General features: G+C 40.2%; 1 protein-coding gene across 1 annotated transcript; it reads left to right on the forward strand.

Moving 5' to 3' along the window:
• Positions 1-3,251: 3,251 nt before the first annotated feature.
• On the forward strand, positions 3,252-21,180 carry ATP6V1C1 (ATPase H+ transporting V1 subunit C1). The gene is made up of 13 exons (XM_082290070.1): positions 3,252-3,319; positions 6,578-6,760; positions 7,716-7,783; positions 8,882-8,967; positions 9,680-9,774; positions 13,460-13,551; positions 14,635-14,733; positions 16,085-16,153; positions 17,499-17,591; positions 17,680-17,773; positions 18,301-18,398; positions 19,533-19,659; positions 20,575-21,180. Exons 2-13 carry the CDS (start codon positions 6,629-6,631, stop codon positions 20,668-20,670), a joined length of 1,149 nt encoding a protein of 382 aa, XP_082146196.1. The 5' UTR covers positions 3,252-3,319; positions 6,578-6,628; the 3' UTR covers positions 20,671-21,180.
• Positions 21,181-26,712: the final 5,532 nt, after the last annotated feature.

Consider the following 26,712-nt stretch of genomic DNA (forward strand, 5'->3'; position numbering starts at 1 on the left):
TAACCCTGGGTAGGGTTACTTTCATCACCAGGATTTTCAAACAGCAGCAGCTGCTTCCATAACCTATCTCATGTATTCTAGTTTTCACTCTCCAGATCTAAAAGAGCAACCACTTCATGCAGGTGGTAAAAGATAATTTCTAAGGGCAACCCTGCCACGTCACTTCTTGCTAACTCCTAGGTAAGCTTTCTCAGTCCTAAGTAGTTTTACCTCAATACCTGTGTGCAGCCCAGTGCACACTCAAGTCGAACTGTGTTTAGCCTGTGCATAATAAGAGTATTCAACAATAAGGAGTCATTCAGATATTCAAAGTTGAATACAGGCCTATACAGAGATCTGACCCAAAGCAATTTTTGACAAAGATTTTTATTATAGAATGAGACTTCAATGCAGTGATTTAAACAGATAATTATTTTTCAAAAATTACAACAGAAAATAATTGAGGTCATGAAGACACATCACAGTTCCTTCCTCCCTGAATGAAATTTCAACAAATAGATTTCTCAAGACATATAAAAAAGAAGTATGTACTATTTTTTTCCAGGCTTCAGAGTCTTCATAAAAATACCCCTGTCAGGCCAGATGGAGCAATGCTACAGGGAAGTATTATTATAAAAATATTAGTGAACATATCTGTTTAAACTACCATATATCCACTCCTATTGTAGCAGCTGTGGTTTTAAATGCTACTAATTACTGATTTCTCCCTAACAGCATTTATAATGATTGCACATCTGGCTTTGGTTTCTCACCAATAGCTCACTTAAAGATTGTGTTGCAGCTCACTGTTACTGTGCATTTATTCCAAGGGTGCTAATATCCTGGTTGTTTGATTTTTGCTAATATTTTCCTTTTTTTGTTGTTGTTGGTTTTTCTGTTGTTGTTTTCTAGTGAAGAGTGATAGATTGCCTACAGGCTTGCTCTGTACCTCATTGATATCAGTTAACCGAATGGCAAATATAATTCTAAAACCAACCACAATAGGCAGTGGGCTTTGAGTAGCAGATCATAGGTTCTTATTGTCAGAATCTCCTCCTGCAGTTTTACAAGCACGTTGTCATTTTGCAGGTTAGAAATGCTTGCTGTTCGTCTCTTAAGTACTGCTTTTAGAGTATCATTTACTAACCACTCTGTTTATTTATAGAGGTTGATGCCAAGTTTCCGTCTGATAGCCTGGAGCTATGGATCACTCAAAAAAATCTTATCTTGTTCCAAAAATAACACAGATAGTCTTGCATTTGCTGGTTAGTGTTTGCATATGGCATATATTGCCACATTTTGAGGAAATGGCTTGCAATAATAATGAGAAAATGTGCCTATTGTGAAATTTTGTAAGATTTTTCATTGAAAATACTTAATAATTTATCCATTAAGAAATTATTCTTGCTACAATTGTTAATTTGGGATTTAAAAATAAGTTTGCCCACATTTAAGGTAGGCAAGTTTCTGTTTTACCATGTTAGTTTCGGGTAAGTCTTTTTATACTGATACGAGAAAAGCCTCCCTAAGAAAATTGTACCAGTAGGAGCATGTAAGAGCACTATAAATGGCTGTGGGCAGCTTGGCTATGGGAACATTTTCAGCAGCCTCTAGTGGTTGAAGGACAACTTAAATGGCTGAAGGAAGACTGATTGGTCACATCAGGGCTTGTTTAACAACATTCACACTTTGAACTTGACCAAGCAGAGTTTGGAGCTTCTGGACCTACGAATACTTAAAGGGGGTAAGAGCACTGGACTAGAGGCCTGAAGTTGCTCCCAGAGACATAACGCCCCATTCTTTGCTGGGTTGGACCTGTGTGAAGTCACCTCTCTGATATCTTTGATCACATTTGTGCCTTTTCTCTGCTGCAGTTCCCCACAAGCCATCCACAGCTGTAGAAGGGCTCTAACTCTTGCCTATTTGGAAAAAAAAAAAACCAAAAAAAACAACCTAAGAAAAATAGGAACAAACCATTTGGTTCCCTAAAACCAGCAAACCAAAATAGTTTGCCTTTTGTGTTCTGCTTTTTTCGGATAATGTTGTGAATTAAGATGACAGGCAGTATCACACAACTTAGCTAGCAACAGAGCCATTTACAACCTGCTCTTTTTCACTCAGCATTTCTACTCTGAGCTAAGACAAATGGGGTTTGGTGCCAAAATAAAACAGCAACAGTTTCTTCTCAGCTCTGTGTTTTCCCACTTGACCTGCATGCAAGCCTTCCCTTTTCCCAAGCCCTTCACTGCAGACCGACAGCAGTAAAGCATTTCAGCACACATTCCCACAGTTGTGATCCCTGAAATACCGCTCTGTTTTCCAACACTGGGTGTTTTCCAAGAGCTGATCTTCTCCTCTGTACTGGGCACTGGTGGGGCCACACCTCGAGTGCTGTGTCCAGTTCTGGGCCCCTCAATTCAGGAAGGACATTGAGGTGCTGGAGTGTGCCCAGAGGAGGACAACTGAGCTGGTGAAGGGTCTGGGGCACAAGTCCCATGAGGAGCAGCTGAGGGAGCTGGGGGTGTTTAGCCTGGAGAAAAAAAAGCCTCAGAAGTGACCTTATCACTCTCTACAACTGCCTGAAAGGAATTGTAGCCAGGTGGGGGCCAGGCTCTCTCCCAGGTAACAGGCAGTAGATCAAGAGGACATGGCCTCAAACTGTGCCAGGGGAGGTTTAGGTTGGACATTAGCAGGAATTTCTTCACTGGGATGGTGACTGAACAGCAAAATGGATTGCCTATGCCCAAGGAGGTGGTGGAGTCACCGTCCCCAGAAGTGCTTAAGGAAAGACTGGATGTGGCACTCAGTGCCGAGCACTGATGTACACGGTGGTGTTCAACACTGGTTGGACTCGATAACCCTAGAGATCTTTTCCAATCTAAATGTTTCCTTGACTCTGTGATTCTGTGATCTCAGGAAAATCTACTGGCGACAGCAAGAACAAATACACACGCTTTCAAACCCGTCCATCCTTCTCTGCCCTAAGGGCAGAATCATACAAAGCCTTCTTGACACGGGGCCGCCCTGAGCCACATGTGGCTTTCACACTAATTCCCTAATCAAGCCCAGATTAATCAGAAGTGCCCGGGCCCTGAGGCCATCGGTGTCCCGAGGTGCCCGGGCGAGCCCCGACACCGGAGAGCGCAGGAGGACACCAGCGACGGCGCCAGGGCGAGCCTCGAACCCGCGACTTCATCGGACCCGTCAGTCACTGCGCCGCTGCGTCACAGCGCGTGCTCCCGCCCCTCGAGCCCAGCGCTGCGGCGGCGTCAGCTGACCGCGGGTCACGTGACCCGCCGGCGGGTGAGCGGGCGGAGGCGCCGGGGATGGAGCAGTGACGGTAACGCCGGGGCCGGGGAGCGGGCAAGGGAGGGGAAGGGGGGAGGGACAGACAGACAGGCAGACAGATAGACAGACAGGTAGGTAGGTAGGTAGGTAGGTAGGTGGGTGTCTGGGCTATCCCGAGCGGCTACCGCAGCGCCCCGGCCTCCCCCGGCGCCGAGCCGCGCAGGGCCTGGCATGAAGGGCAGCTCCGGCCGGGCCCGGCGGTACCGCGGCTCCCAGGGCTCTGCTGGGCCTCAGGGCCGCCAGGCCACCGCTCTGCCGCCGCGGGGGGGTTTTACCTCGGGGAGGGCGACGTGACAGCGCGGCCTGCGGAGCTCGAGCCGGCGGCTGCCGGGCTATGGGAACTGGCATCTAATCCCTGTGATCCAGGTCATCGGCTCCGCGGGGAGCGAGGGCAGCGACCCCCGCTCCCGGGGCCAGCCCCAGATCGCCTCCGCACAAGCGTGGGGACTCCCCATGGCGCAATCTTCCCGGCTTCCTCGTTGTGGCCGCTTCTGTTTATGAAACGTGGAGGCCAAGCGCCAGAAGTGATTTCTGAAAGCGAGCTTGAAGAAGTGACACCCTGGGGACTTAGTGCTAAGTCACATTAGTAAATTGAGCTTTACTACTGAGCTAAATAGAAGCAATTGTCCCCTGCCCCTTGCCCTCTTTTTTTTCTGAAAAATGCAATGCCGTAGTTGAGATTTTGTTTTGACATCACTGTATGTTTTTCCAGGTACAGCACTGAAAACAGTTGTTCATAGGTTTTATTTAGATTGTAGTATACTGCATGCAAGGTTTTTTCTTTGGAAATCCATTTTCCTAATAACATAGGGATGAAGTAGTGTACATTATAAAAAAGTGCTGGTCGTAGAGGTACATGATGTGAACAACAGTTACATATTCTTATTGCTTATTCTGGGTTTTATTTTGAACACTTGGTATTTCCTGCTTTATCCTGTGGTTCTTTTCTTTAAATTGCTTGGCTTTCATTTAGTGGGTCTGTATGTATTTTTTGTCTGACCAGCATTTGTATCTGTTTTTCTAACCATTCTGTAGCACTTCTTCTTTCTTCACTTCTTTTTTGGTATTCTCCATTGTTCTGATTTCAAGCCCCCTCATGTAAAACACTTAAAACTCTTCTACCAAGTTTCTTGTTCCCTTGTGTGCATTTGATAATACCTCCATTTTACCTGGAATGGGAAGTCATCTTCCTTCCCATGGCTATTAGAAATGGAACAGAGGTTCAGAAAAACCAACCACACAGACAGAAAATGGTGAGGGAGAAAGGGAAGTCCAGTGACTTAATGATTCCTGGGAGCTGCAACTGTTCCACCTGTGCCACTTCTGGAAACTTTATAAATATTCTTTATAGAGTACTGATGTTTGTGGAAAATATGAGAGTGCAATATTCCGTGTGTCTTACTGAGTAGGATTCTGGATTTCTGTGTTATGGCTCTTTTGTCTTTTACTTTGATATTTGCGAATTGCTTCTGCCACCGCCTAGTTTGTTTATCCAACATTTATTCCACAGCTTTTTCTAGTCCTAGTCTAGTCAAATCCAGACAAAAACATTTTAAAGCTTTAACACTTTGAGTGTGTATGTGAGCTGTAGTGGTGTCTCCCAGAGTAGGTGAAGTTTACTGTAAACTTGGCTGTGCCTTTTATAGGGCCAGAGTTCAGTGAAGTGTAGGAAAACCTCTTATGCACCAAGTCTGGCATGTATTAAGGAAGGTAATGCATCATAGCAGTCTGAATAAGAGGAAATTTCATTTTGTTCCAAATCATTGATAATTAGTAGATCTCCTGCAGAGACCTGTTATGTGAGATAATCCAGTTGGTGCTAAACAAAGAAGCCCTGTAGCATAGTGATGACTGATGTGGGTCTGGTCTTGTAAATATTCTGATTTCTGGATTACCTGTACCTGCCTTGGCATCACCTGCGTTTGGGTTTGTAGCACCGCTGTGCTGTGCTTGGTGGTGCAGTGTCAGACATCACAGAGTGCATGGTATCAAGGGCCCCAGTAACTGGGTGTCATCATCTCCTGCTGTAAACAGGACCCCTTAAGTCCACGGGGGATGGCTGCTATGCCAGGCTGTGCTTCATGATAATAATTTAACAGCTGGTAAACTTCAGCTTTAGGCTTCCTGAGTGGCTGAGCAAAAGAATCAGCAATCAGGCCTTTTTTTAGCTCACCTGGAATTTCACCACCCTTGATAACTTGCTACCCATAGAATGAATACACAGATGAAGGACCTAGGCATGTTGTTTTGGGCAAAGTTTGCTACCACATACTAGTTCTAACAAACACAACATTTGATTTGTTCTCCCTCAAAAAATTGAGTGCTGTAGTCTATGCTCATGAAATGTAGGTTAGTCTCTACTCATTCAAAGCTGCTACAGAAGACATTGCAGATACCAAAATTTGACATTTAGATTCTGTCAAGGTACTCTTTGATTTCGTTCTTCACTCCCTTATTAAAAAAATCCAGTAACTCTCAGTCAGCTGCTTCTGCTTCTGCTTCTTAGTGACAAAAGAACATCTATACTCTTAACTTCCTGAGCTTGACTGCAAAGTAAACCAACATCATTTGTATTTAGTACTCACACTTTCTTGACTAATGCCAGTATGTGTAATATTATTGATAGTCTGCAGTGATAACAGAGATATCAAGACTAGAAAGTGTCCTCCTTTTTGTTGAAATTTTTAGCTGCCAGGAGAACCTTCTTTACTTGAAAGAATAAACTAGATTTTATTGCATTTAAATAATTTCTGGCATTTACTTACTTTAAAACACTGTCCTAATCTGAAAGATGTTTGGAAAAGATAAGTCAGAGTTGAAATTAGTTCAGTTTTTCTTATTTTTTCTCTGATGTGCTTAGAAAAAGTTGGTTTTTGTACAGATACTGGAAAATGTATATAGCTGTGAAAATATAATTTGGGTCCTGTTTTATTTGATTTATTTTCAGTTAGATTGTTTGCTTGTTATCTTTCTGTGAAATTACAGTTGAAAGGTGCTAATGTTGCAAACTCAGCCCACTTTAACATACAGGATGGGCAGTATAAAAAGATTTTCCAGCTGTGTAAGTGTGACTTGGAAGATAGGAAAAAATGAATTTGAAACCACATGATACTCCTGGTAAAATCTCTTGCAGTGACTGGAACTTCACTTTAGTATAATGTGGAATGAGATGTTTTTCTTCAGGCAAAGCTTTGACTGCTGTACTAATGGCAGATGTTTTTTCTTCCTTCTGTTGCTTCCCTTCTGCTAGCATCTTGCCTTTATCTTCAGAATCAACAAACATCAAGATAAAGGCACAAAAATGACTGAGTTTTGGCTGATTTCTGCTCCTGGGGAAAAAACCTGTCAACAGACATGGGAGAAGCTACATGCAGCAACTACAAAACATAACAATCTTTCTACTAATTCAAAGTTCAATATTCCGGACTTGAAGGTATGTAAACCCCATGTCATGTCCTAAGAAGTGTGTTTGTTTTGCATCATCTTTGTTTCTCTAGATTAAAACTTGCAGACATTTTAGAGAGAACAGCTGACTTCTCTTGATGTTTACGTGTGGATCTAAGAAATAATTCAGACAACAGTTACCTTTTTTTCTGAACTTCTGAGTTAGTTGTTCACTCTGTAAGTTTTCAAGATTCAGCAACCTGTGTTCTTTCAGCTACTAAAGCAGTTTTTCCAAGGATGGTAGTCTTGATCTCACAGTGGTAGCAGTTACTTGGAGAAGAAAAATGGGAACTTGTGATCTGATTATTGAGAGTTTCCTTTGACTGTTTTGTTTCGCCTTTTTAAAAAATTATTTAAATGAGGTTTTTTTTCTTCTGAATTGTCTGCTCCTTTTCTGTCTGAGGTACAGTGAAAAGGCTCAAATTAAAATGCAGGTGTTGATCAGACAGCTGCTCTGCTGGATATTCTATTACCTAAGATGCAAAAAGTCCAGACTCTTGTTGGTCTGATTGCTGCAGTACTCTTGTATCGTCAAAGTTTTCAATGTCCAGATTGCCTCAAGTGCTGAGATTCCTGATCAGTGAAATTTCATATTTCATCTAAAGTAGTAAATTAAATGCTGAAACAACTGCCTTGTGAAAAATGCAGCCAATTCATAGTATAAACATTGTTTTAACATGTTTTGGATGGCTGGATTGCAGAACTGAAACTGAGCACCAAACTAGTGAGTTAGATCTGATCCTGTGGTGCTTTGAAGGGGGGTGTCTTTAACAAATGAAACACAGTGTGACTTTGGTAAATCAAGATGTCTGAGATCTTAGAGTCCAGCATTTTATGTAGTTCTGCAGAGCTATGTGTTGGGGAGATGTAGCTTTTACTGTTAGTTGGTTTTATCTTTCTATGTTTATATACATCTGCTTATGCATTTCGATCTTTGCTTCTAGGTTGGCACACTGGATGTTTTGGTTGGTTTGTCAGATGAGCTGGCTAAACTGGATGCGTTTGTGGAGAGGTAACAGTTTATTTTTACTAGGGTGCAAAGTATTAGAATAATGATGTGATGGTTTGCTGAGTCCTAATAATGCACAGGTTATTTTCACCATTTTTTGTATCACGGTGATCCTCTGGAGGCAGTCAGCAAGCTAAGATTTAAGAATGCCAAGATGCTGGTTTTCACAGTATCTGTTCTTGAAAAAAAAACAATCTGATTATGGAATAGTGGGACATTATGCATTGAGGAAGGATGGTTCTCCCTGTACTAGTGCTGTGTGCTGCTGGGTCCTGGAGAATTGTTAACAATTGAGCCTGACAGCTGCAGGAAGTAGTGATGAAATGAAGTAAAAGCTTGTTCTTTTAGCAGGAGTACTGTTTACACATTTTGAAAAAGTAACCATGTAATTTCCTAATCCACAGAAATGCTTAAACAGTATTAATATTAAAATGCAAAACCTATTAATTTTGAAGAAACTAATGGCCTTTTGAGAGTGATTTTGAGCAAAAGTAGCAAAATTTCGCCTAACCAGAATTTATGGACCCATCTTCTGTTTCAAGGAGAGAAATCTTAAGTAGATGCTTTTAAGTAGAAAAGGAAACTATTTGGCCTGGCATGTTTGAATAATATTATACGTGTCTTTTCTAGTTAGGAAGGCAGGTCTTGAGTGTCAGATTGCATTGTCAGGGTTGCCTTGTGTTTGGTTTGGATTACTGATGATTTCTACCTCACTATGTATTTCTAGAAAGGAGTTAGAATTTTTGAAGTGGAACAGACTTCAAAAAAAGTTTTGCCATATATAGTGACATTACGCTTGAACTCAACACCAATATGAGGGACCTAGCCTCACCTTGTTGAGAACTGATGACTAGCAACACTAGAGAAGATTTTAAATAAAATTGTGGAATACTTTTGAGAAGTTGGTCTCCTTCAGATACTGAGCCCAGCTTGTGCTCTCAGAAAGCTTGAATGTAGAGCAATCATCATCCTTGTTCGATCCAGTCACTTTTGATCCAGTCTCAGGCAATTTAATATCAGTTTTATGAATGGTATTTCTCAAATAGCAGGTTTGGGGTTTTGGGGTTTTTTAAAAATATATCTTTATCTTTCATTTTTCAGTGTTGTAAAGAAGGTGGCCCAGTATATGGCTGATGTTCTAGAAGACAGTAAAGATAAAGTTCAGGAGAATCTTCTGGCTAATGGAGGTAAAGTGTTAACCATGATATCCTAATGTCTCCTAAGACTGTAGAAAGGAAGGTAATGATCCTGAAACTTACTGAGGTACAAGGAAGCCAAGTGCAAGGGGCTACACCTGGGTCAGAGCAACCCTCAGTGTCAATGCAGGTGGGGGATGAAAGGATTGAGAGCAGCCCTGCTGAGAAGGACTTGGGGGTGCCAGTGTGCACCTTATTTCAGTAAAAAGCTGCACTTTTCTCTGAATCAATATTTTATTTTCAAAGCCATTTAATAGATTTTAACACAGCTTGTATTGGTGCAAGAGAGGCTAATGTAAGTGGATAAGGGCTTGGAGTAGTGTCTTTCATAGATAGCTTTACAAAACTGTCACTTCTGGTGAGCCACGTGGTCATTGCTGCCTTTTTTGCCATCATAACCGTCTCTTCTCCCACCCATTTTTCACACAGAGCAAGAAATAGTTGCTCTTATCTGTAGTTCTCCAGCCATCCTTGACTTGGTAGTAAATATCATTTAGGGTCTACAGAGGTGGATAAACCAATATCTGAAGGCAGAGTCATGGATAACTTAGCACTTGTTTATTTTCAAATTTCTTAAGCAATAGGCTCCACACATTGGAAGGTCCAGTCTGTTACGGTTCTCTTCTGTTACATCAGTTCTACATAGAATATAATACAGTAGTCTTTTTATTGTCTGTCTTAACAAAGTTCTTTAAAATTTTAGTTGACTTGGTCACCTATATAACAAGGTTCCAGTGGGATATGGCCAAATACCCAATCAAGCAATCCTTGAAGAATATTTCAGAAATTATTGCAAAGGTAAAGTAATTTGTTTTATAAAACTTATCTATTTGAACTTGAGATATTTGTGCACAAAACTTGTTCTCAAAGCTATTTGTCTGTTTTAGTCAGCTAACAATAGTAGTGAACTTTGTAGCAGTTAGTAACCAAAGAAGTACATTAGGATGTGGATAGGATTTGGAGAGTGCTCTCTGTAGGCCATCATGCTGTGCTGATTTTTGTTTCCTAGGATCACTCAGTTAAAAAATAAATAGCCAGCAAACAATGTTTACATTTAAGTTGTGCTGTACTAGCATATTGTTTGTCTGATGTTCTCAAACCTTGTGGGCTGTTAGCAGTGAACCAGGGAACTTATTTACATTCTGAAAGCCATGACACTCAGTTGTGAGGGGAGAAATAAGCCTTCATTGTTAGATGTAAAGAAAGTAATTTGAGAGCTGTCATGCGTTTCCTCATCTTTACTTTGGCAAAGTGTTTCATACATGGAGGATTTAATTTGCTTTGTACTTGCTCGTGAGCCTAGACAGGGTCCTCAGCAGTGACTGATTCAGACAGTGAGAGAGTTCTCTGTAAGCAACCCTTGCTTTAAGATCTTCCCAGCCTCTTCAGGTTTTTTTTTTTTTCCCTTCCCTATTTTCTATAATCTGCAGTCTGGCTCTTGGAACTGCCTGTGTCCCTAACTGGAAATACATAACTTGGAAAAAAGAAACGGCTGTTCTGGGTACTTACAGGGATAGTCTTTGCTGATGGATATGTAGGGACTGTAATGGGGTTGGGATGGGGGTAAGTGCTGGCAGACTTGTGCTTTGCTATAACTGCAGATTCCTGAAACTATTACATTAATTTTTTTGCAGATATTACAAAATCTTAATATATGCTACAAGGCTGACTGAGAAGGAAATTAGTACTTTCATTTTTAATATTTTCTTTGGGACTATCACTGTATCTTGAATTTATTTCAAAAATTACATTTAATAAGTATTCCTGGAAAACATCTGCAGTGTGGCCTTTTGTTGAAGGATCACTGTCTTACTGCTCTGAAGATTTGCACATTAAAAATATCTCACAGATATAAAATAATATCTGACACTAGTACATAATAGTTGCTTCTTCAGAAGAAGGTATCCAAGTGAAGCACTGAACTTTTTACAGCTGTTGTAGTATAGCACTTGTTTTTGCAGTAATTAAATCTGTTGAAAAAGAAACAAAGGACATGAAGAGATATGCCCTTCATTGAAAATTATCAAGGATTTAGTGTATGTTATTCTATGTCCTGAAGTTTGCTAGATAAATAATCTGCTTCAACAAAGTTGTACTCTAGAATCTGAACTTAACTGTCTTATATTCCTTATCTACTTCAGGGTCCTCACTGAACTATTAGGTTGGATAGTAAATGCAGAGAAACAGGTCTGCTGGAGTTCAGCCTGAGACATCCTGTTGAGGGTTTCCATTTCTCTTCATGTTTAGCTGTGCTTGTATTCTATAGGGACAGCTTCAGGACACCTATGTCATAAATCTGATTTCAAATAGTTTATAAAATATTTTCAACTGTGAGCCATAGATGTGTGTCCCTAAAGTAGGGAAGAGAAGGAAGATGACTGAAGATGCTTTATGTTCTTATAGAAAGGACCCCTAGGAGATCGTATCACCGGACTTGAAGCAGTTTTGTCCCAAGGCAGAAAGAGTCCTGACGAAGATAAAATCTTCATGTTAATCACATGCCAAAGTGAAGATATAGGAAAATTGATAGAGCTACATTCATTAAAATCTGTGAAGCCTTTTGACGTGTTGATGTTAAATAATTTGGAAAGCTTGTCAAATCATGAATTACTACTTCTCCTGTATGGTTTTATATCATCTTCCCTCACTCAGGCAGCAGATTGTGATGTCTGTCAAAATGAGTAATGGCAATTGCAGTGGGGAGTTTGTCAGCTGAGAAGAAATTACAGCAGTGTTAGAAACATTTAAAATGAAATGAAATCTGCTGAAACTATCCATCAAGTTTTTTCAGCTTTTAACTTTCAGGAGTTCTGTGAACCCCAGTGTCAATATAGAAGACTTTGGAGTTGGCATCTGTGCTATGTGAGTGCTGTCACTTAATCAAGTCATTCTTTGAATTTGAAATTAGTCATCAGACTTATGCAAGGAAACAACTTCAATATTTTTACTGCCCTAGTCCAACCTTTTCAGCAAGCCAGGCATCCACTGAAGTACAACAGCTCAGTTGTATGGCTACAAGAAGACACTCGTGTATTGCCAATGACTGCATAAGTGATTTAAATATCTGGGATTGCTTTGTGTAGAAATAGGCTCACTATGTTAGATTGGCACTTTCTTTAGCAATACTGAGTCTGCCTCCTTTTGCAGTGACCTTTGTGAGTTACTCACCAATTCAACTCCCAAAAGGAAGTTTGTTTTGTTGCTTCATTTGGTAATTTTACAAAAATTTATTTTCAAGCGCTCCATTGTAACATTGGAGTTTGTGGTTCTGTATTCTCTAACATTCAACAGGAAGCAAACCTGGTGGTTTTGAACAGTAAACTTTAGTCAGTGTAGCAGTAACAGGTTTTGGTCTAAGCAGTCATCTTTCAAAAGACTACTGACTCTACAAATGAGAGCAGTTAGAGTATTGTCAATTAGGAAATGGTGAATGGGACTGGTTTGTAAAGGCAGTGTTTGGTATCAATGGTGTTTGGGTTTTGTCATTAAGTAATGCATAGTTAGACTGTTATTGAAAGTGTTGATCCTTGGAAAAGGCAGAGGGAAAGGTCAGTCTGAGAAAAAACTGAAATTCACAAAGGTACTAGCTTAATATCTTCTGATTAATTTTCCCCTTAATGCTGTCTTCTAGATGTAAAAAGAAAGGTGTTAGTGTTACTTTTTGTAGTATAAAAAAGTTTTCATGAAGGTATATGCCTTGGGTGACACCTGCTGAAATGTTCTGCATGCTTTGCTAAAGGTTATATCAGTCCAAGGATTTAAATAGCCTTAAGTACTCCTCTGTTTAATTTTGCCATTTTCAGAGTATTTTGTCTAAAGCATTGCTGTATCTGTAAAGGTGCAAGCTGTTAATGTGTTGCCACACAAAACAAACAGAATGTTCAGGCGTTTGGTGACTTCCTGCTAGTTGAGCCAATTTAGGTGTTACCATAAACAAGGTCACTAATTAAGTGACCTTGCTTTTAAGAGAGATTTATTTTGTGGAAACAAAATCATATCTGGATCTCCAAGCTGAAGTGTTTTTATGTCAGTGGTCTAAGTCAAAATAAAGAGAGAGTTCTTTTACTGTGTTAAGCAACTTGTCCCTGGAAACTTTTACGTGCTTGTACCTCCATACTACAGTGAGGAGGCAGTGAAAGAGGCAGTGGGCAGCATTTTAAAGCCAGACCAACACTGAGCCACGTTCTTTCAGTTACCCAGCTATTACTGAGTGCACTGATTTTAAAACACTTCCTTGTAAAGGGTACACAGCAATATGAGTACAGTTGGCTGTTTAAAATGTACTAAAGTGCTTCATTTGTTTTGTATTCTTCCACTTACTGCCAAGTTATCTAGCTGGGAATGAATCATTTTTAGTAATCATGCTAATTAAGCCATCCTTTTCAAATCCATCCTCCAAGATTTACTTGAGCAGCAATGGCAAGGTGAGCATAAGTTCTATTCTAGTTCTTTAGACACAGTCCCTTTTCTTTTCATTTTTAAGGGGGTAAACCAGATTGACAATGATCTAAAAGCAAGAGCCTCGGCATACAATAATCTGAAAGGGAATCTTCAGAATTTGGAAAGAAAGAATGCGTGAGTTGTATTGTTTTTTTGCTAATGTAGCGCGGGAATGTTATGTAAGCACAGAAACTTAATAAAATGTGAAGTGATACAGGCTCTAAGCTTAATGTATTTTTGAGGTGTTTATCAATCTTGAAGAGCAGGTGTCATAAAAGAACCTTTATTACCAGCTGGCTGGTTGGTGTTAACTGACTTGTGACTGAAAAGCAATTAAGAAATCACAAAAGCATGTACAAATAGCATAAATTGCTGGAACGTTTGAGAGGAGCTTGCTGTTAGTGGTGTGTAACGCTGCTACTTATGTGTCTTGTCTAAACAAGAAAGTCTTCCCTTCACTCCAACTTAACTGGTTTTCTTCCCTCAGAATTTACCAGCAGAGACAGCTGTTGTGTACACGCAGATAATAAATTAAACGAGGACTGCGTGTTGTCTTGTCACGTACATGTGATGATCATCTGAAGTAGAGTTGCAGTACAGTAGTTCTTGTGTGCAAACGTGGTTGATTAATTTGCCTGAACCCTGCCATTACAGTGAATGGCACAAGCCTGAAGGCTGATTCAGGACCATGGGTCATGCCAATGACAGTATGTGACAAGCTGTTTTAGGAGTGAGCCATAAATTCTGGGCTAAGCCATGGCAGTTTGTCAGCTGAACACCATTAAATCTATGTACATTCTTGGTCTTTTATGACTAGGAGGAAATACACTGCTTTAAGTTTTTATTGATGTTCTGTATGTAGATCTGTTCTAGGTTAGTTGTAACTCTGAGGCTCCATATACTAGAATCCACAGTTAATAGTTTTAATGGTTCTTGTGGTTTTAAATAACTTCTAAAAAGAAAAGTTGGCCACTTAAGCATGTGACGTATTTGGAATATGGAAATGACACACAGCAGTGGAGCTACTGATAAAAATTTCAGTGACTTTGGACAGTGAGATATAAAATGCATGTAAGGACATTTTGTTTGCTCTGCTAATAACAATTGTGTAGGTAAAATGTCTTTTTGAGAATGCTGTATTATCAAGTACTGGAAACTTACCAGACAAATTAAATTTTTAAACATGTAATTGTTCTGGCTGTCTTTGTTTCTCTGCAGGGGTAGCTTGCTAACCAGAAGCCTTGCTGATATTGTAAAGAAAGAGGACTTTGTACTTGATTCAGAATATTTGGTCACATTATTAGTGATTGTACCAAAGTAAGTTTATTTATCCTACGAGCAGAATACAGTGAGAAATATAAATCGAATAATAGATCTTACAACCTTATAATACTGTAAGAATGACATCTGAATTTACTTGGGGCTTTCCTGGATGAGCAAATAGAACTGTTAAGATGCCCAGTAGAGACAAGTGAGTCTCTGAGCCTGAGTTCCTTTGTTCACAGAAACTCATCATAAGGACTGCTGAGTGCTCATGAATTTCTTGAAGAAACTGGATATTAGATTTATGTCTGTTATCCAGTGTTTGCTATGACTAGCCATGTTCCAGATGGTATCCTTATGGAAATGAGTGCTGAGTACATGACTTATTTTACATTAGAAGGCTTAATCATTAAATTATCCTGGTTAGGACTATGCCAACTTTCACCACTTAGTGAGTGAACTCTTTGCTGCTTTGCTCTGCACATTTTTAGATTGCCTGAACACTGATTTTTTTTTTTCTTTTTTTTTTACTTACCTAAGTCTCTACCATTGGAACTCTGCTTATGTCTTGCCAAAGGCTTTCTGCGTAACAGGCTGTTCTTATTTGAAATATTTAAACAACAGAAACCCCATCTTTTCCCCTGGCCAAGGAAAGTGGTGATACAGATGCCCTAAAAACCCTTGTAAAATGAGAAGATGGCCCTTAGACTCTCTTTTTGGGGCTGCGAGCAAAGAGAGCTTTTAACTCACAAAAAGCCCACTGGCTCTCTTTACCCCAGGAACCATTAGAGTCTGCCACATGTCAAACTGTGGTGAAGGAAACACAGTTTTGCAGTGTCTTTAGCAGAAAGCAGGTGGTTAATGTATCTCAGCTGTTATTTTTCTTTTCCTTTGTTGTTTTTGCTGTTGAAAGGATAGAACCTCTTCACAACCAACTACAGAAAGGCAGGGCTTCCAAAATTCCCAGTCCTTCAGGCAAGTGCAGGACTCTAGGGAACCTGTTTATAATTGTGGACAAAGTACTCCTATTAGTAACTCAAAAGAGCAGAATTATGTATGAAGTATGAGGAGTTTCTGGTGAACCTTGACAGTTAATTCCATTTGGTCCATCTGTACTTAATGATGAATGATTTAGTTTCATAGTTCTTTCTTTGATTTAAAAATGTTGCACTTGTAAACTGACATGAAGACTGAAAATATGTTACTTTTGCTATTGCTATAGTTTATTTGTCAATAATTATAAAAACAGCATGAGGAGAACTGAGCATTTCTTGAGTCTTGAGTATTTCTGACAACCTACACCTGAGTTGGAAGATGTGATAATTAAATATTTTTACCTTTTTAAAAAAATCTTGATCCATTAATCTCAGATTAAAAGTCTAACCATAACCTGTGTATTCTCTAGGTTAAATTATAATGACTGGGTTAAGCAGTATGAAACACTAGCAGAGATGGTTGTACCACGTTCGAGCAAGTAAGTTGTTAAATGCTAAATCTCATATTTACATGTGCTGTGTTTTAGGAGTGTTCTTTATCTAGAATGACTTTGAATTTTAAAGATTGGTCAAAAACTTGTCAAAATGTCTAGCTTTATAGCTTTATCTGATCAAATCTAATCAGATAATTGAGGAAAGATTCAAATTAACTCTAGGGTTAACAAAGCTATCAAACTTAAATTATGTGAGAAGAGTAAGAGAATTGAAAAATTAATCTAATTCTGGTCAGGTATATTCACCTCCAAGATGGGGCATGGTGGAGATCAGCAGCAAATACTGGCTGCTGGCCTGTAAGCTTTAGGTCTGTATTCAGAGGACTTGAAACAAGCTGTATGTACTCTTTGAAAACTTCTGAAGAATGGAGAACTGGAAGGGTAAATAGTTTTGTTGTGTACAAAGAAAGATAGCTTGTCTCTTTGGGTTCCTGGTATCAAGCTGCTGCTAGGTGCTGTGATGGGCAAGACTAAGAGCTTTAAACACTTTAGCAATCTTGTAACCACGCTGAAGGTAAAGTCCACATGTAGCACAAAGCGTTGGTTTGTGGTTAATTTTAACTGACAGACTGAGGTTTTGATCAGGCCAATCTGATATTGCCAGTTCTGTGCCAGTTAAAAAACCTGAACATGCTCTGGATAGCTTCATATTTGAGTTGCATCAGCTTGAGCCTAGAGGAAGATCTGCTAATGGTTCTTATTTAATTACTGGGAAACCATGACCTAGGGCTAGCTTAAGGAAAAGTGACTTGTTAAACTGTTGGATAGTGCTTGTGCTGAAGACAGTATGACAGTGAGGAACAGTCTTAATCTGTTCAAGCTTTTTTTCTTAAGGTAAAGCCTCAAAATAATCAATATTGTTTTTAACTATAAAATAGTAAATCTAGGGGTCATCTTTACAGCCTAAGAAACATTTTCTTTTCCCAACCTGAATATTTTTAATTTCTGTACTTTTCTATTTTAAATCCATTTCATTTTTCTTTAAAGCACACATTTCTAATGAATTTGCAGTCCCAACTTTTCAGTACTAAACCAGCTTCAGTTCCTTTTCTTGTTAAATAATTTTTAATTTGAACAAATATCATATGAAGTGTTTTTGAGTGATGAAGTATCTGAATGTGAACTGTAAGATGCCATCATTTATGAAGGGAGTAATTAAGAGCAGTCAGTTACATTCTGTATGAGGTGCTTAATTTGGGAACTAAGTCCTGTATAGTTATCTACATTTATGTCCTTGCCTTGTAGCAATAAAGTAGAACTTGGGGTACTGTGTGACTGATCTGTGCTGACTTGAACCTGATTAATTCTGACATGTTTTCTTTCTGTGTAGTGTACTCTTTGAGGACCAAGACAGTTACCTTTGTAATGTCACCTTGTTCAGGAAGGCAGTGGATGACTTCAAGCACAAAGCCAGAGAATATAAGTAAGGTTTATTTTGTGTGCGTTCTGTCTCTCATGCTTTGAAGGATCTCTAGATAGGCACTTTTGATTTTTTTCACTTCCAAATGCAGATTTATGGTCCGTGACTTCCAGTACAATGAAGAAGAGATGAAAGCTGATAAAGAAGAAATGAATAGATTGTCAACTGACAAGAAAAAACAGTTTGTAAGTCTTAATAAACTGGTCATTATAGAAGTGTGAGACATCTAAGACTTGTTCTTGCTACATAAAAATTTCATGAAGCTGTGATTCCGAGAAAGCATTGTAAGGATGACATGATGTAGCCAGCCTGCCACCCAGCTAATCTGCTCTGTGATAATTGAATTTCCTGCAGCACAAGTGCTCCTCACTGCATTGAACCAAGGGCTGGTATTGCAGCTGGTAATGTTTGAAGTTTGAAAATGGACAAGTGTTTTAATTACATAATCAGATGCTACTAAAATGATTTTTAATATAGTTAGGTCATGGCAACTGGGATGGGGAACTGAAGAGACAATGGGAAGTCTCATTAAATTTCTCTTTACTTAGTATCAAAACACTCTTGAGTCATTATGTCCATAGTGAACTGTCTTTAATTTGTCTTTATTATCATGGTACAGATATTGAGTAGATGCTCAAACATGCATAATGGGCTGGGTCTTTTTCTGATGTTTGAATAGCCTAATTATTTTTTTCTCTCTTCTCTTTCACAGGGGCCTCTGGTTCGGTGGCTGAAAGTTAATTTCAGTGAAGCTTTCATTGCGTGGATTCATGTGAAAGCATTACGTGTTTTTGTTGAATCTGTTTTAAGGTAATGAGGCAGATTTGAATAGTGATTTTCTTTCCTGGATGTGGTACGAATTTACATCCAGCTTGGGTTTGCCAAACTGAGGCATGTGAGTGCTGCTCTTCTGGCAAGGAGGAAGAAAAAAGTAGGGCTGTAAGACTAGCTGGTGGCAATAGCTCTTGTTGCCAGTTGTAAAATATTTGAGGTAGATAATTTTGTCTCTTCCCCTTGCATAATCTTTTCACTAGTGCTTTAGGAGTTACAGGTAAGTAGCAGGAAGACATACTTGCTGATTTTTATCTTACTTTATGAGCTGCTTGTAACAAGAACTAACTAGATCTTCTATTTAAATTGGAAACTTGAATAGTTCAGAATAAAAAGTACTTGGGCTTTCAGTAACATAGTTTGGCATCATGAAATGTATGCTTTTTCTTCAAGACATGCCTTTCTAAGATTTTTGTAGTCTAAACTTTTCAGTATTAAACCACTCAATATTCTAACTAGAAAATTTCTCTGCTTTTTTCCTTCATACCTATCCACAAGTGTAGTTACTAGTCAAGAACACCTGTAATTGTTCTGCAGAGGAAGGACCTTTATTTTTTATAGTTGAAGATGTTCTTGCTGTGGTCAGCAAAGGGAAAGGTGTTTTTAGCCTTTTTGATAAGTTGTCATACAGGAGAAAAACAGAGGAGAAAAATCACGTTAACTTGCATTCATGCTGCTATGGGCTTATTGTGAAGACAAAACTTGAGTAAAGAAGAAAGCTGAACTTGATTGGAATGTTGGCAGCTGTTTCCACACTCCTAGAAAGGAGGATTAAGTAGAGACTACATTGTCCACCAAGTGTCGTAAGTGAAGTAAACTAATGGGGTGTTCAAAATTTAGTCTGAGAGTTTAGGTAGCATTGAGAATTATGCTAAATACTCAAGGATTTAAAATTATTTTACAAATATTTAGGCTTCTGTTTTGTTATTTTAAACTTGAATTTCTACTTTTTGATGCCTTATGAATTGTGGACACAGAATGGTTTTGCAAAAGTGGAAATGAACAGAATTTCCTCTTCAGCAATAGGATTCTTTCTCAGAATAAAATTCTGCTTTGAATTATGAAAGAAGGGTTATTTCAGCATTTCCGTGGTTTTCTACTTGACTTCCTCAGGTATGGTTTGCCAGTTAACTTCCAGGCAATGCTGCTTCAGCCTAATAAGAAAACAATGAAGAAACTGAGGGAGGTTCTGTATGACTTATACAAACATCTTGACAGCAGTGCAGCAGCTATCATTGATGTAAGTATTTTTTAACTGCTACTGGTATGTTTTAACAAAGCAAAAAGTCTATTGGCATCATTCAAAAGCTGTACACCTCCATATTCTTCATTTTCTTACAGTACAGAGAATTTTGTCTCCTTAAAAAAATGCTGCTTCTATTTTACACTTTTGCAAGGCAGATGGTTTAAAGTTGCAATCAATACATTTGAAGAGCTGTCTGGTTTAAAAGTCACATGTGATTTCTTCTTACTGCATTCTTTCCTACTACTTACGGGAAGATAGAGACTGCAAGTTAGCATAGTAGCCCTCTGCTGAAGAAGGCTGAATCATTGTCAAGATAGAATCAGCCTTTCCATCTGTAGAGGTCTTATTTTTAAGTTTAAAACTGGTTTGTTGGGAGGCTTATTCTACTAGTTTGCTTTGTATTGAAAAGCATTGATTTTCACAGTTAAAGGTTAACTAAAGATACCATGAGTTTAGTTGAATTAAAAAAGATTCTTAACATTATATGGAATGTAATGTATTTCCGGGCCTTTTTGTGGAAAGAGGATGTGAGAAAATTCAGGTGAAAATTAAAGATGCTGAACTTCATGTAACTTCCTGGATCTTTCAGCACCCTATAACATTCTTATCAGTGACTGACAGTGTTGAGATGTAGTAGTGATGATGTGTTTACTATAGCAATGGATGTGAATTATTGATACAGAACTACTTAGATTTTGAAAAAGCACTTAGCACTTAATTGTGAAAAATACTGCTAGTCATTTGTCAAATGTCTAACTTTATCTGTTATTTAAACAGTCACTTGAACGTGCAAATTTAAGCTTGAAGTCTTACCTGGCCTATTTGCTTCTAAAACATATGAATATTTCATTTACTTAATAGGAGTCTGAATTGTAAGAGTATAACTGGTTTCAAAACTTTTATTTGCAGGCAACTATGGATATTCCAGGTTTAAACCTCAGCCAACAGGAGTACTACCCATATGTGTACTACAAGATCGATTGTAATTTGCTGGAATTCAAGTAAAAGTTCCCTAACATGACAATCTTCTCAGTGTTGGTGTAAACATAACAGAAGTGAGGTTGAAGTAACAGTAATACTTTTAACATTCTACTAATCATATGCTTGCTTCTTATGTTAGGTGAATTGAACACACTGTGGTCCATCTCTAGGCATTTTCTTTTTAAAGAACAGTGTAGGTAACCAGCTTTTAATCGACTATGTCTGTAAATGTATATTGAGAGAATTGAAGTATTTATACCAGAGTGATTTATTTAAGGAAAAGCTTATCCCTCTTTCATATGGTGGTCTGTGTTAATTCCATTTACCGTTGTTTATAAAAAAACTTGTTTACAGAAGACTAGTGTAAATGTTCATGGCCATTTTGTTCATTTGATTTAGTAGATACAACTGTGTTAACGTTGTTGAACTGTGATGTAAAGTATGTAAAATTGGTATGAAATCGTGCTTTCTGAATGGTTTAAAATTACAATTGATGCACTGTAAACACAGGGAAAATAAACATGCCTGTGCAAATGTGTCACTTTCTTGTACCACATAAAATCGCAGATACTTGTGTCTAAACTGAAGCAGTGTGTTAAGTCTTTAACGGTGATGCATCCTGCATGCACTGGTACAGAAATGCAATTGGCTTCAGCACAAGTACTTTTAAGAGATGCAGGAATTAATTTTACTTTGTGCAGAAATGCTTAAGTATGTTTTTTGATCACTACATGTATGTATGAATGTTTTTCATGTTTATATCTTTGTGACTCTAAAGAAAAGACGTGAGACAATTATTGGGAAGGTGGTGGCAAGCTGGGATGCTAACAAGCTAGGTTGAGCTGGGATTTTTTGATAATTCTTTCTTCTTTTCAATCACTTGAAGCTTGAGACTATTTTACGTCTTTGAATACTGTGCTCACTTTTTTTGGCAACATCTGTTCTACCACACAGGGAGTATGACAGCTTCCTTTTCATGTGTATAGAGAGGAATTGTTTATTTCAGTAGTAGCTATTACAAGTACTCTACCTGTCTGAATAGCTAAATATGCAGTAAAAACTGCAGTACTATTTAAAACTGACTTGAATCAAGAGTGAGACTGGAAGCACTGATTTGTCAAAATTAATATCTGAAGTACTGTAACCACTGTATTCTTTTCTTATTTAGTCCCTAACTGAAAATATCAGTGCTCCAAGCAGTATAGAGCTTTCAGCTGTGGGATCTCTAATCACAACCCAGCAGCACCTTTGAGGAATTGGCTAACTTTTTAAGTCTGCATTAAGATCTCTAATTATTAAAAGAGAAGTCTAGCTTTTGAGTGCAAGAGTTGCATCTAGCTACTGATTTTGACAGGGTTTGACATCTATGAAAATATTTGCTATGTAAATTTATATTTGCTTTTCTTCCTATTTTTATAGACGAAAAGAGCAAGATCAGGTGTTCTGTTGTGCTCACGCTCCCACTTCTCATTTCCTTACAGAAGATAACAGCTGTTTATTGTGTCCAGGTTGTTAAAGTGTGTGCCCAAGTGGAAGGGGTTTTCCCTTTTATCAGCCTGCTCTGCCTCTTCGACTGGCTTTTGTTACTGCTGCACACAAAGGTTGTCATCTTGGTTCTGAGCCCACTATAACACATACACTGCTTAAAAGTGAAGAGGGTTTTTTGTCCTGCTTCTCTAATCACAGGAGGAATCAGGCTAAACTGTGGTCTCTGTTCTTCACCTTTGTTCTCTTTTGGTTTTGTTTTCTAAGCCATTCTGCAAACAGGTGCAGATAAAGGCTTAGGTTTCCAGTAAGTACTGTATGAACTGCTTTGCTGTGTACTTGGCCCTGTTCAAGATACTGGTGTTTGCTCAATCAGCCTTAGATCCTTCTGAAATGAATGGCAGCAAAGAGCAGGTGGACAACAGAATGACACCACCATCCAAAGTGAGGGAAGTAGTTGATATGCTGGAAAACAGAGACAGAAATGCTGGAGAAATGGGCTGACAGGCACTGCAGGGACTTCAGCAAAGAGAATTGCCAAGTCCAGTGCTGGGAGAGGAATAACACTTAGGCCCCAGTATGTGCTGGGGGTGGACTAGCCAGGAAGCAGCACTTGCAGAGGAGGTGGGATTGCTTGTGGGAAACTAGTTGTGCTTGTGGCCAGCCGTCTCCTGGATGGCTGTTAGTAAGAGGGTAGCCATCCTTCCCCAGTATTTGGCACTTGTAAAGTCATGTCTGGGCTCTATAATACGACAAATGAAGTACCACAATGGAGAAAGTTCAGTGGAAGTTACCCAAGCTTGGAGCATGTGACACTGTGACTGGGAGAATCATGTCTCTCCATGCTGGGGAAGAGATGGGGAAAGCAAAGAGCAGATTTTACTGATATTTATAACTGCCTGAACGGAGGATAAAGAGAAGATGGATACTTCAGATGTGCCCGAGTGCTTCTCGGAGGTACGTGGCAATAAGAAGAGGCAAAGGATGCAAGTCTGAATGTGGGAAATTCTCAGGCTGTGGTGGGTTGACCTTGGCTGGTGGCCAGTTACCCATCAGCTGCTCTCTCACTACTTCTGTTTAGTGGGACAGGGGCGACAAGGTGAAAAAGCTCCTGAGTTGAGAAAAAGATGCAGAGATTGCTTACCAGTTACCGTCACAGGCAAAACAGGCTAGACTTGGGAAAGTTGGAGTTGCAGAAGTTTAGTGCCAGTGCAAGAAGATTTGGTTTGCGAGAAGCAGACAAAAAGTGAAACACCTTATCCCTTTTTTTTTTTTTGTGAGGCTCAGCTTAACTCCTTTACTCCTAACCTCTGTCCTTCTGTTCAGCAGCATGGACAGATGGGGAATAGGGGTTATGATCATATGTTCATAATAATTCCTCTCTGCTTTACCTTCCTCCTCACAGATTTCCCCTGCTCCAGCATGGCTCCTTCCACAGGCTGCAGTCCTTCAGAGTAAACCTAGTCTAACACAGATCCTCTGTGAGCCACATTTCTTTCAGGGCTCGTCCACCTGCTCTGATTTGGATCCTCTAGAGGCTACAGTGTGGCTATGTGCTCTGGCACAGACCTCTAATTAGGCTGCAGGACAGTTCTTGCTCCACTGTGGTCCCCTCTGTGGGCTACCGGGAAAATAAATACCTACAGTGCATTTCCTTTCAATGATGTATCTAGTCTGGCATTACCTGTGGCTGAGTAGACTCAGAATTGCTGTTTAAAAGAAGGGAAAATTGCAGAATATTAAATGTTAGTGACCAGCCATAGAAGAGCTAGTGTCTGAATATCGCTGGGCCTTTCTAATGGTGAAGAGAGATACTTTGGATACAGGGGCTGGGAGTCTGCATTAGATTTGATTTACAGGGAAAGGCTAAAACCAAACCCACATCATTTTACAGTTTATTATATTTCTGTGGTTCTTCAAAGATTTCTGGCAAATGAAACGAGGTTAAAACTGTGTAGAAATGGAAATTTTTCATTTTGTTTCCAAGAAGCATGCCAAGTGATTAGGTTAGAGAGTAATTTGTGGAAGAAATGAAAAATGTAGTATCCTCTGGAATGTGAGGAGTATGAGAATTTTATTTTTCTTACAATTAAGTAACAACCGATGATTTATGTCCTAATAGGAAAAGCAGACATAACTGGATTGTCACAATTTACATGTCTGTAATCAAAGTCTGGGAAGGGGACACAGCTGCTGCACAGCACAAGTATCAAAATAGCAATGTATTAGTCTTTTAGTAAATTTAACATAGATCTTGAAGTGCTGATCAATGCCATTTGAAAGCTGACACGTAAAACTTGGTAATGAAATTGTGTGGGAAGGCAATACCTGCAGTGAGTTCCAGGATCACCAGGACTGGGAAGAATGAGCAGAGAACTGGGGAGAGGCAATGTGGTAGCCAGGAGCTGAAAGAAGGGGCAGTTAAGCACACCTAGGAACTCATTATTGAACAGGAAGGGGTACAGGGGAGCATCACCATAGCTGAGGTCAGAGCAGGAGAGGGTTTCAGTGAACTTTAAGGAAAATGAACCACCACAAACTTGTTTGAAGAAAACAAGCATCACTCTGTCTTGAAGAAGGGCAAGAAGAGGATCTGGGGAACTACTGTCTGGGCAGCATGACCTTGATCTCTGGGAAGGACAAAAGAGCAAACTGTGCCAAGGACAGGAAGATGACTAAGGGTAGTCAGTGTGGATTTATACCTTACCAACCTGCTAGACTTCTGCAATGACATGATTAGATCAGTAGATGAGAGCAGCAGATGTTTGTTTATCTTGGCTCCAATGAGGCCCTTGATGCTGTCTCCTGTAGCATCATTGGCAAACTGATGGAGTACAGACTAGGTAAATGCACTGTGAGGTGGACTGAAAAGCAAATGAATTTACAGGGTCAAAGGCTTGTAATCAGTGGCACAAAGTCCATGCAGAAGCCACTAGTGACTACTGGAGTATCCCAGGGTTCAACACTGGGGCCAGGATTTTTTAACGTTTGTATTAATGACCTGGATGGTGGGACCGTGCACCTTTACCAAGTTTGCTGTTTGTCTCGGTTTGAAAGACAGGTGTCTGCTAAGGAAGGCAGAAGCCCCCCCTTGTAGTGGCAGATATAACCCTTTTTCCCTCCAAGTTATTATATTTTGAAATCAAGGGCCTTTAGGCAAAGATGTGGGAAATAGGAATAACAGTTCTTTACTATATATATATATATATGTATATGTATATAACCAGTCAAATCAAACAACAATAACTATGGCAGTAACAGCAATCACAAACCCAGTGCCAGCCTTCTCGGCTGTCGGGCCCTTTCCCCTCGGGTGCAGTTCCGCTCGCAGCCGGCAGGGGCGCTGGCGGCTCCCGGTGAGCAGGGCAGGTGCGATGGTTCCCCCGCGGCTGCAGGGGGCGCTCCGGAGCGAGCTCGGGGAGCACGCGGCACCGGTGCCCTGGGATGCCGGGAAGGGATGGGACAAAGGCTTCACAAACCCCTGGGCAGCCGATCCCGGACTCTCGGGAACGGCAGGCTGGAAACGGCAGGCAGGAGCGGCAGGCTAGAGCGGCAGGGACGAACGCAAATCCCGGGTGGCAGGCGAGATGTATCCAGATGGGAGAACCCCCACGGATGCCCAGGCAGGCAGGGCGAGCAGGGCTACAGCGTAGCGAAAGCTCGAAGCAGCAGCAGCGGGGCAGGGCAGCCACAGCTCGGCCTCCAGCAGGGCAGGAAAAGCGGCTTTTGGAGTCCCGGCGTTGTTTCCAGCAGGAAGAGAAGAACGGCCAAAAAGAAAGAAGCAGCAGCTCCTTTCTCTGCAGCTTCTCTCTCCGGACGCTCAGAGCGAACTGCCCCCACACCCAGGTGTAGACAAAAAGTAGCCAGGCCCGCCCCACTCCCTTTTTTGTCTTTCTTAAGTACAGCTATTTGTCCCCTAGCAACATGCATATGGGAGAAAATTCCTTTAACAGAAAAAAAACCCTAAGACTAAACTAAAACCCCAACACTGTTGACACAAAACTGGGAGGAGAGGCTCATATGCCAAATGGTCCCTGTTTAGAGGTCTTCAATACGCTGCAGAAGCAGGAACATGGGAACTTTATGAAGTTCCGACAGAGGGAAATGTCAAGTCCCACATCTGGGGAAGAATACCAGATTGGCCACGTACCAGTACAAACTGGTGGCAAACTGGCCAGGAAGCATTTTTGCAGAAAAAGGACCCGGGGCTCCTTTTGGAAAAGTTGATCATGAGGCAGCAATGTGCCCTTGTAGTGAAGAAGGCCAACAGCACACCGTAGGAAGATCATTGCCAATGGGTTGAGGAGGGTGATTTAGTCCCTTCACCTCAGCACTAAGGAGACACACCACAGCTTGGCAGTGGTTCAGGTTGGCAGGCACCACTGATGACCATCATCTAGTCCTCCCTCTTTAAGCAAGGTCAGGAAGAACAGATTGTTCAGAACTGTGTCCAGTAAGGAGCAGAAAATCTCCAAGACTGAGTACTCCACAACCCTCTCTGTGCAATCTTCCCTGGTGTTCAAACACCCAAGCAGTAAAACTGTGTTTTATTTAGACAGGACGTGTCTCCATTTGTGCCCA

This window comes from Coloeus monedula (genome assembly GCF_965178545.1).
Source record: "Coloeus monedula genome assembly, chromosome: 1".
NCBI classification, from domain to species: Eukaryota; Metazoa; Chordata; class Aves; order Passeriformes; family Corvidae; genus Coloeus; species Coloeus monedula.